The sequence below is a fragment of the Phascolarctos cinereus genome, unplaced genomic scaffold (assembly GCF_003287225.1).
Source record: "Phascolarctos cinereus isolate Bilbo 61053 unplaced genomic scaffold, phaCin_HiC Scaffold_2;HRSCAF=192, whole genome shotgun sequence".
NCBI lineage: Eukaryota > Metazoa > Chordata > Mammalia > Diprotodontia > Phascolarctidae > Phascolarctos > Phascolarctos cinereus.
Genome location: NW_027555625.1, coordinates 213,002,200 through 213,013,515, shown reverse-complemented (window position 1 = coordinate 213,013,515; position 11,316 = coordinate 213,002,200). Strand labels below are relative to the sequence as shown.

Sequence of the window (11,316 nt, the reverse complement as noted above, 5' to 3'; positions counted from 1 at the left end):
ATTTTTTGTTCATTGTTCAATCTGTTTTCTTTTTAGATTGGGCTACTGTGAGAGCTACTATGTGGCCATTTTAACAAGAACTATCTTGAGTGTCAAGCTAGATAGATAGTACACTGGATAGAGGAAGACCTGAGTTCAAATCCTGCCTCACATACTTACTAGCTGTGTGACCCTTGCCAAGTCACTTAACTTCCAATTGCCTCAGTTTCTTCATCTCTAAGATGAGAGATAATAATAACACCTACCCCCAAGGGTTGTTGTGATGATCAAATGAAACAATATTTGTAGAGTGAATTACAAATTACAGTGTCTGGCACACAGTAGGCACTTAATAAATGCTTGTTCTCTCTCTCTTTCCCTTTTCCTCTTAATGAGATGTTTTCTGATTTACCCAGGTACTAGAGTCCCACCTTGAAATTACTTCACATTAATCTTGTATATATTTTGTATTTCCTTATCTGTGTACATATTGCTTCTCCTGACACAGTGGAAGGTCTTATGAGCATAGGGACAATTTTCCTTTTATCTTTGTATCCCCTATGCCCAGCACAGTGCCTGGCATATAGTAGGTTCTTAATAAATGCTTATTGACTGATATAATATATATGTGTCATGACAATATTTCAATGTCACAGTTATAAGATGAGCAGCAATAACCTATATGAGTCAATAACAGGGCATTTGGACAACTACACTGGATCTTTATTACAAAGATCTTAGAATTATGGTTTAGAGCTGAAACGGACCTTAGAGGCCACCTACTCCAACCTCTTCATTTTAAACTTGAGAAAACTAAGGCCAAGAGAGATTAAGTGATTCATCCAATTTCACACAGGAGGCTGTCCTTATACCACGGTGCTTTGAGCACCCTTCCCTTAAATGGAATGCCAGATAGCCATTAAAGCAAATAGTGTTATAATGAAGTTCTGTTATGTGCCTGTAATGTTGCATCACGAGGGAGAAGTCAAAAATCACTGAGAGGATACTTACATTTTTAGCCTTGCTCCACCTCCATGGTCCAATTCATTACTGAAGCAGTGGGATCACAGTTGTGATTGCTGCCAATTTTACTGACAAAAACTGTAAGCCTCAAGAGCCAGATGAATCAGAGTTGGGAAGCGTTACTCCAACTCGTGTATTTATATGAAGATTTGGACCAATTTAATTGCTAGTATGATGAAAATGCTTTAGCCCTACCTCTAAATGGAGATCAAGTATCAAATGGATCCTGCAATTTATGTTTTAGGAAAGAATATCCCTTGTACTCCATTAATTCTAATTTTTTTTTTTAGTTTTCAAATGACTTAAAGAAATCTTTTATGGTTTTATAGCTTTACAAAATCATCACCAGAAGGCCGGCCATCAGGTGGTGACTTCTTTTTTGGGACAGTAACTCAAGAAAATTGTACATAAAGCAATAAATACCTGTCATTGGAGGAGTAGTGTCCATACTAATGAAAGGATGGATCTTTTAAAGTATTGAAGTAATGGTCCTTAAAAAAAAAGGTACAAATGATATATCTGAGGCCTCTTGAGGGCAGTGGCATTAGTCCAGTAGTATTTGCATAACACCACCTCCTGGGTAATTGGCAAGGAGGTCAGGGAATGGAGATTGTGTATGCTACTTTCACTTCCAGGTCTCCTCACCTAATTCTTCAGAAATATACTAGGGAAGGAAATTAGGGGCACTAAAAGCATGATGATAATAGCCATTTCAGTATCCTCTACTCCTCAGCTGTTTTTTTTCTCCTGACCCATATCCCATTTTCATGATTATTGGATGAGAGGGTCTCTGGATAAGGTCCACAGTCTTGGATATAGGCATGTGGGGGAAAACATAGAGCAAAAGAATGTAGTACTTTTCCGTTTCTCTTGTTTCCTCTGTTCCTATTTTTAAAAGTCTACCCAGCTCTGTTAGATGTATCTCAGCCAGAGTACATTCCTTGACACAGAGCTACCTGGCCTGTGGATTGGAAGATAAGTCAGTAAAACCTCACCATAACTCTCTATATCTAGTTAGCCTCAGCCTGAGCTTCAGCCTATCTATCCTAAGGGGACACCAGAATCTAAAAGGCTTTTGACAATTCCCCTACTCCCATGTATGCTGTGCCTCCTCCCTCACTCTTCCCTTCCTGCTTTCTACTTCTGGCCTAATCAGTACTACCATTGATACTGGTAAAGGTGTGATAGTCTGCTGTGCTATGGTTCACTGAGAAGTCATAGATGGGACTTTAAGTCCTAGATGGCCAAGGCCAAAGCTCCTTTTCCTGGCTATCATTCTCCACTTGCTTTAATGTGTATGTATCAAACGTATTCTTTCTGGGTCCCACTGCTCTCTTTCCATTTTGTCAGCCTGTCTTTCTATACTGATTACACATCATTCCTCACCATGGCCTCTGTTTTCTATCCAAACTGACCTTCTTACTGTTCCCCATACATGACATTTCGTTTCCTCTTGCACAGCCCATCTATCTCACATTCCCTGAATGCTTTCCCTCTTCACTTTCCTCTCTTCAAACCCTTTGATTCCTTCAAGGCTCATTTCAAGTGCTACCTGCTTAAAGAGGCCCTTCTTGATTCCCCATTGTGTGTGTGTGTTTTAATAAAGATCATGTACTGCATTTATTTTTCTATGAATGAACATGTTCCATCTCCACAATATTGTAAAATTTAAGTTTCCTGACAGTAGGGACTTTATTACTTTTGTCTTCATCTTTAGTACTTAGCATATAGTAGATGTTAATGTGTATATGTTTAGTGACCTTTGAAGTCATTTAGCTTAACCTCCCACTCAGTGTAGTGATTTATCATTTTCACAATCTTCTTTCATCCTTTGCTCCTCTGCTTTAATATTCCTACTGATGATGAAGCTCATTGCTTCATGAGGCTGCCTAATTGACTGTTAGCTCTATTAGAAAGTTCTCCTTTTACTAATTTAAAACTTCAATCCTTGAAACTTCTGCCCATTTGGTTCTAGTTCTGTCTTCTGATGCAATACATTTTTTGGCCATTTGAAAATTTTACACTTAAATATAAAATGAGAAAAGAAAAAAAAAGCATTGCCATGTACACAGCAGATCATAAGAGAGGAGTCAATATAAAACAATAAATTTCTGTTTCAAGGAAACCTATATAATAAATACTACACATTGTTTTCAAAGCTGCCTAACTTTGCCTTCTTGTTGGTTTTCTTTTGTTCTCTACTGTGCACTTTTTAGTTTATTTTTTCCCCCTCTCCCTTCCCACCCCACCTTGCCCTAAAAAGAAGGCTACAATTAAGCATGAAACAAGGATGCCCACGGTCACCAATATTATTCAGTATTGTATTGGAAATGCTAGCAATAGCAAAAGAAAAAGAAATAGAAGGAATCAAAATAGGGAATGAAATGATAAAATTATCTCTTTTTGCAGATAATATGATGCTATACTTGGAAAATCCTAGAATCAACTAAAAAGTTAATTGAAATAATTAATAATTTTAGCAAAGTAGCAGGATATAAAGTAAATCCACATAAATCATCAGCATTCCTATATATTATCAACATGATCCTGTAGGAGGAGATAGCTAGAGATACCTTATTTAAAATAACTCTAGACAGTATAAAATACATGGGAATATACCCAGCAAACCCAGGATCTATATGAGCAAAACCATAACAACTTTGTACACAAATAAAATCAGATCTAAATAAATGGAGAAATAATTATTGTTCATAGGTAGACAGAGCCAATATAAAAGTGACAATTTGACCAAAATTAATCTATGTATTCAACACCATTCCAATTAAATTATCAAAAAATTATTTTATGGAGCTAGGAAAAAATAATGACAAAATTAATTTGAAAGAACAAAAGGTCAAGAATAGAAAAGAAATTAATGAAAAAAAAGGTAAAGGAAGGAGGTTTAGCAGTACCAGATCTTAAACTATATTATAAGGCAATAATTATCAAAACTGTCTGGTACTGGCTCAGAAACAGAAAAGTAGGCCAGTGGAACAGAGTAGACATACAATCTACAGAAGCAAAGATAATTATCCAGTGTTTGACAAGTGTAAAGACTTAAGTCTTTGGGATAAGAATTCATTGTCTGGTAAAAACTGTTGGGAAAGCTGGGAAGTAGTCTGGCAGAAAATGGGTATAGACCAACATCTTAAACCATTTACCAAGATAAAGTCAAAATGGATACATGACCTAGATATAAAGGGAGATATTACAAGAAAATTTGAAGAACATGAAACATATTACCTATCAGACTTATGGATAGGTGAACAATTTATGAACAAACAAGAAATAGTGTTCTGAGAGGTAAAATGGATAATTTTCTTTTTCTGAAGTAGGTCTATTTAGATATTCTATTTCCTCTTCTGCTAATCTGGGCAGTTTGTATTTTTTGTAAATATTCTTCCATTTCACTTAAGCTATTGAATTTATTGGCCTAAAATTGGGCAAAACAGCTCCTTATAATTGCTTTGATTTCATCTTCTTTAGTGATATGTTTACCCTTTTCATTTTTGGTATTAGTATTTTGGTTTTCTCTTTAAAAATCATTAACCAATAGTTTATCTATTTTATTGATTTTTTTTCACAATAACACTAACTCCCAGTTTTATTTATTAATTCAATGGTTTTCTTACACTCAATTTTATTAATCTCACCTTTAATTTAGTGTTTAATTGGGGATTTTAAATTGATTCTTTTTCTAGTTTTTTAAAATTACATACCCAGTTCATTGATTTTTTTTCTCTTTTTTTTTTTTGCTTTTTTAGGCAATTGGGGTTAAGTGACTTGCCCAGGGTCACACAGCTAGTAAGTGTCAAGTGTTTGGTCTGAGGCCGGATTTGAACTCAGGTCCTCCTGACTTCAGGGCCAGTGCTCTATCCTCTGCACCACCTAGCTGCCCCTTTCCTCTTTTTTAATTGATATAAGCACTTAGAGATATAAATTTTCCTCTGATTACTGCTTTTCCTGTATCTCATAGGTTTTGATATGTTCTTTCATTATTGTCATTTTCTTTAATGAAATTACAGATTGTTTCTATTATTTGTTTTTTAACCCCTAAATTCTTTAAGATTAGGTTGTTTAGTCTCCAATTAGGTTTTTTTTAGTTTCCAGGGTCTCTTATTAAATATTATTTTTATTGCATTATGTTCTGTAAAGGAAGCTATTCTGTAAGGGAATATTTCTGCTTTTAGCAATAAATTTTTTGTGCCCTAATATATGGTCAATTTTTGTAAAGGCATCAGGTACCACTGAGAAGAAGCTCTATTCCTTTCTATTTCTATTCAATTCTCCCCAGATATCTATCATATCTATCATATCTAGCTTATCTAAAATTCTATTCACTTCCTTAGCTTCTTTCTTATTTACTTTTTGGTTAGATTTATCTAGTGCTGAGAGGGGAAGATTAAAGTCCCCCACTATTATTGTACTACTATCTATTTCTGCCTGTAATTCATTAAACTTTTCTTTTAAAAATTTAGATATGATGGTAGTTGGTGCATTTAAGTTTAGTATTGAAATTGCTTACTTATCTATGCTACCTTTTATCATAAGGTAGTGTCCTTGTTTGTCTCTTCTAATTAAATCTGTTTTAGCTTTGACTTTGTCTAATATCATGATTGCTACCCCTGAGGCATACATTCTACTACAGCCATTATTTTAACTCTGTGTGTATCTCTCATTTTCAAATGTGTTTCTTGTGAAAAGCATATAGTCAGATGCTGATTTTTAATACATTCTGCTATCTGTTTCTGTTTTGTAAGTGAATTCATCCCATTCATATTCAAAGTTGTAATTACTATTTGTGTGTTTCCCTCCATCCTATTTTTTCTCTGTTGTCTTTCTCAGCCTTTCTTTTTACCCTCTCCTCCTCTAGTTTTTTCCTAATCACTACCTCCCTATTCCATTCCCTTTTAAAGAATCTCTTCCTTATCCTCTCTCCTTTTCCTTGTTCTACACACTTCTCTAGGGGTCCCTCCCTTTTCTTCTTTCCCCACCTCCTAAATTTTAATCTACACACCCTTCTTCACCCCTCCTCCTTATCCTATTCCCTCACCCTCTTATTTCTTTATAAATTTGGAAGACTTTTATACCCTTCTAGATGTATATGTTGTTTCCTGTTTAACCCAGATCTGACGAAAAGAAGGTTCCAGCACTAGCAGCCCCCTACCTCCATTTGATTCCTATGTATCAGTTCTTCCCCTTGCACCTCATTTGTATGATACGATTACTCTTTATACCTTTTCCTATACAATTTTGCTTTTTAGAATCACCATATCATACTCAGCTCTTCCTCAATTCTTCTTTTGAACTGCCCAATTACTAATGACCATCTCAAGCATATAGTTTGTATTTCCACATATAAAAAGTGAACATTTTGTCCTTATTGAATCCCTTGTAATTGGTCTTTGATGTTTACCTTACATTTCTCCTGGATTTTGTATGTCAAATTTTCTATTGAGTTCTGATCTTTTTGTTTGTAACAAAATCTTGAAAATCTGTCAATGCATTGAATGTCAATGTTTTCTATTCAGGATTATACTTAACTTTGCTAGATAAGTTGACCTTTGGCTGCAACCTCAATTCTTTCGCTCTTTTATCTATCCATCCATCTATCTATCCATTGAGATGAGATAGATATAGATCTATCTATATATCTGTCTCTCTATCTAGCTATCTATCTAGCTATCTAGCTATAGTGTTCTAAGACCCACTGTCTTTTAGTGTAGCAGCTGCTAGGTCTTGTGTAATTTTAATTGTGGCTCCATAGTATTTGAACTGTTGTTTTTTTTTCCTTGTTGCTCATAATATTTTTTCCTTAACCTGAGGGTTTTGGAATTTGGCTATGATGTTCCTGTAGTTTTTCATCCTGGAATCTCTTTCAGGTGGTGATTGGTGGATTCTTTTCTATTTCTAGTTTCCCCTCTTTTTCTAAAACTTTAGGGCAATTTTCTTTAATTATTTCTCATGTTATTGTATTGAGTTGTTTTTTTTTTATTGTAGTTTTCAGGTAGCCTGAATTTTTTTATGTCTTTTCTTCTTGATCTGTTTTCTAGATCAGTTGTTTTTCTTATGAGATGTTTCACATTCTCTTCAATTTTTTTTTCATTCTTTTTATTATTTCTTGGTATCTTATAATGTCATTTGTTTCCTCTTGCCCAATTCTAGTTTTCAAGGAGTTGTTTTCTTCCATAAGATTCTGGATCTCCTTTTCCAGTTGGTTGACTTTCTTTTCATAATTTTCTTGGCTTTCTTGGATTGTTCCTATTTCTTTTCCTAATTTTTCCTTGATCTCTCTTATTTGATTTTTCAAGTTCTTTTTAAGTTCTTCCAAGAACTGTTTTTGGGAAGGTGACCATTTAACATTACTGTTTGGGGTAGGAGAGGTTTTTCTTTTCTTTCTTCAGTATCCTTCCCTGAAAGTGAATCCCAGTCTTCTCTTTTCCCATAGTAGCTGTCTATGTTGGGGTCTTTCTCCTCTGTGTGTTCATTTTTATTTTCACTTTTACTTTTACTTTTTTATTTTTAGCAGTTTGTCATTATAATCACCTTTAGTCCTGGGGTGTAGGGGTTGGTGTCTCTAGCCTCAGGTCCTTTTTACTGTTATTTTTTGAGCTTTATCCAGGGCCCAACCTCACTAGTCCTTTCCCCCTCCAAGCCACAGCTAGGGCCCCCAGGCACACTATTCTGGGAATGCTTTTGCTCCCTGAGGACCCTCCAGTGGCTATTACCTTTAGTTTTCCCCTCTGGCCTGGAACTGAAACCAAGAACTCAGCTCTCCTATAAGTGCCCACAACCAGCAGCATCCCTACCCCTCCAACTGCTTCTGCATTCATGGGGGGGAGGTGCTGGTTCTTTCTCACCTTCACCCTTCAGCTGCAGCCTGGGATGGCATCTCAGCAGCACAGCTGGGCCTAGAGTCCCTGGTAGCAGAAAGTCCTTCAGTCTTCCCTTGCTCAGATATCTGACCTCCCCACACTGCCTTTGAGGTGAGAACTCCTGTGGCTGAGGCTGAGGCTACCTTCCAACCCAGCTGCCCCCAGGGCTTGTAGCCTGGGAGATAGCCTGGAGGTGTTTGCATTTCACTCAGGCCAAACCTCCATCTTGGGGTTTTTCCTCAGGTCTTCTCCAGTTGTCCTAAGGAGACTGCTGATCTGCCCCAACTCTTGTTTATTTTTGCTGCTCTACATTCATCCTGAGCTCCTATTTTGTTTTGTTTGTGGAGGAAATCTGGAGAGCTTGGAATTTTCTGACCTATTCCTCCATCTTCCCAGAATCCCCTCCCCTGATGCAACACTTAAACAAGGTGACATTCTATTCCATGGGAAAATTCTTCAGATATTTGAAAATAGTTTTTAGGTTATCCCCTCTTCCCCCTTTGTCTTCTCTAAGTTAAACATCCTGTTCCTCATATAGCTTGCTTTTTGGACCTTGCACCATTCTGGTGTTCCATCTTTGAATACACGAATTTGTCAAGTTTTCTCTTAAAAGGTGGCATCTGGAACTAAACACAATACTCCAGAAATAGATTGCTTAATTAGGACTACAACTTTCTGCATTCTAAATTTCTATTAAGGAAACTTAAAATTGTGTTGGGGCAACTAGGTGGTGCAGTGGATAGAGTGCCAGGCTTGTAGTCAGGAAGCCTCATTTTCCTGAGTTCAAATGTGGTCTCAGATGCTTATTAGCTGTGTGACCCTGGGCAAGTCATTTAACTTTGTTTTCCTCATCTGTAAAATGAGCTGGAGAAGGAAATGGCAAACCACTTTGTTATCTTTGCCAAGAAAACCCCTAATGGGGTAACAGAGTTCAGAGTTGGACACAACTAAACAACACAAAACTAATATGGCACATGTAAATTTCTCCCATCTTTCCTCATTTAAACCATGATTTCTTTCATTCACTTTCAATTCATTCTTGTGCTACATGGGTCTAGATTAATTAAAATCCATTAGTATTGTGATAGTGCCTACCCTGCCCCTTAACAGATTTGGATATAGCCTGTCCTGTTTTTGGCTGTGGACCTGTAAAAATAAAGCAGTGGAATGAAGGGGCCTAAATTGTGCAATGAAAACTTGCACCTTGATTTTTTTGAGATCCAAGAGATAGGAACTGCTTGTTTTCACTCTTTTGAATTGAAAATTTGAGGAAACCAAGGTGAAAATTGGAATTTAAGTCTTGAATGTAGACAGCAGAAAGTCTTCATTGTTTGACTTTTACTTAAGCAGCACCTATGTGGCACAGTAAATGAATGTAAATGTAATGATGCTTACTGTAAATGGGGGATATTAAGTTTTCCAATTTAACTGATTAAAAATGGTAATTAAATCATAAACACATTCTGACTTGCAAAACAGGGCATAGTGGAAAAAGAGTTTATCGTGATACTAGTTCATTGAGTTTGCACACTATTTCTGTTCTCAACAACTTTTCTGACTTCTCAAACAGTAGACCTTACTTTTCTGGCTATGAAAGTACCAGCTTGTCTCTTGTTGATTTAGCTGGATTTGTGTTCTCACCTGTTTATATCTGTGATATGTGTCAGACTTGTCCACATAGCTGGCATCTAGAATCAGGCCATTCCCAGTCAGCCCTGCCTCATTGCCACATGTTCCTCTGTGATAACAAAATTGTGAACGTCATAGAGGCCAGGACTTTGTGAGTCATGTTTAGCCTTTAAGCATGCCACTAAGAGTACCAAAATAAAGTTGAAAAAAGACATCTAAAACTCTCCGTTAAACTTATGTCTTTTCTTTAAAAGAAAAAAAAAAGAGAGGGTATTCAGGGAACTTTAAAAGTTTTGTTAAGTGCCCTGAATAGTGACAGATTTTTCTGAGTCATTGGCTTAAAAGTGCCAGAGAAGGGATTACTTACTTGGAAATATTCATTTTTAGTGACACATAAGTCTGTTTTGGCTTTTGTTTAAAAGTTGCTTAAATAACCAAACAAAAACCTTTCCCCAACTCTATGGATAACAAGGGAACTATTTTATTATGTGACTGTGAAATGCTGCAGTATTCTAGAGCTCAGTGTTTTTTACACTAATATTAACTTTCTTTTTTCACACTTAATCATTGCAGTGTGGTAAAGCACTCCCTGGACTTTCAAAGCAAGAAGACTGCTGTGGCACCGTGGGCACTTCATGGGGCTTTCACAAATGCCAGAAATGTCCCAAGAAGCCAGGTACTTTTTCTAGTTTATTTTTATTTTTTTACAAATCTTTCAACGTACTTGTTTAATTTTAGCACATAGCACAGTGCCTTGTATGCAGTAGGCAGTTAATTAATATATATATAGTATATACTTTAATAAAATTGAAAGTTTCCCACAAAATTATATCACTTGAATTCCAAAAAAGGTGATAGATACTCTCATTCCTGGAAGCTTTTCAAGACTGAGAAAGTTTCAATTAATATCCTCTTGTTATTGAACTGGCATTGTATAGTTACAGTTTTTTAAAAACTAGGCTCATAGTTTTGAATGATTTTGCTATTTCCCTCTGGGTTACATTAAAAAAAGTTTGTGTGGAGGTTCTGAATTAAAGGAATGTACCTTCTATGAAGAAACATGAAAATGGCCTTTTAAAATCATAAATGAATGCTCAAAGTCTTCTAAGTTCTAAATGCTCAATTGGGTGGCTGTGCTTGAAGGAAGCTTTAGGAGCCAAATTTACATTCATGTCCATACTTGCTATCTCTCCCTTTCTGATTCTATTGATTTTTGAGAGAAATTTTACTGGTAGAAAACATAACTAAGCTAAATGTGTTGTAAAATAAATGGTTGTTGACATGAACTGAGAGAATCTGCAATTAATAGAGTGTTAACATCTTTCTTGGGGCAGCTAGGTGGTATAAGTATAATGGTTAGAGTGCTGGGCTTAAATTCAGGAAGACTCATCTTCTTCCTGAGTTCGAATCTGGTCTCAGACACTTACTAGCTGTGTGACCTTGGGCAAGCCACTTAACTCTATTTGTCTCAGTTTCCTCATCTGTAAAATGAGTTGGTGAAAGGGCAAAAGCACTCTAGAACTTTTGCCAAGAAAACCCCAAATGGGGTCACAAAGATTTGGAAACGACTGAACAACAACTTCTTACTCTTCCTTTCAAAACTATAGCCTGTAAGGCTATATCACAACCAGCCTCTCAGATACTCTAAGATATATGTTATCAAACCCTATTTATTTGAGTTACAACTGAGATTCGACTAGTCTCTGATCATTTCCTCTTATTAGAGTGACAGTCTCCGCAATATTCCTAACCTAATGCCTTATCATGAGTTGTAGGTTAACCTTCCCTTCTCAGAGAAAATGCCAACCGA

At 36.2% G+C, this 11,316-nt stretch overlaps 1 protein-coding gene across 4 annotated transcripts in view; it reads left to right on the top strand.

Annotated features, from left to right (window-relative positions):
* Nucleotides 1–11,316, top strand: part of LTBP1 (latent transforming growth factor beta binding protein 1) — a 467,907-nt gene that overhangs the window by 259,380 nt on the left and 197,211 nt on the right. For all 4 annotated transcript variants that reach the window (XM_020972349.2, XM_020972347.2, XM_020972348.2 and 1 more), the window contains one exon: nt 10,080–10,182. In XM_020972349.2, coding sequence (XP_020828008.1) covers nt 10,080–10,182 — 103 coding nt within the window. The remainder of the gene's footprint in view (nt 1–10,079; nt 10,183–11,316) is intronic.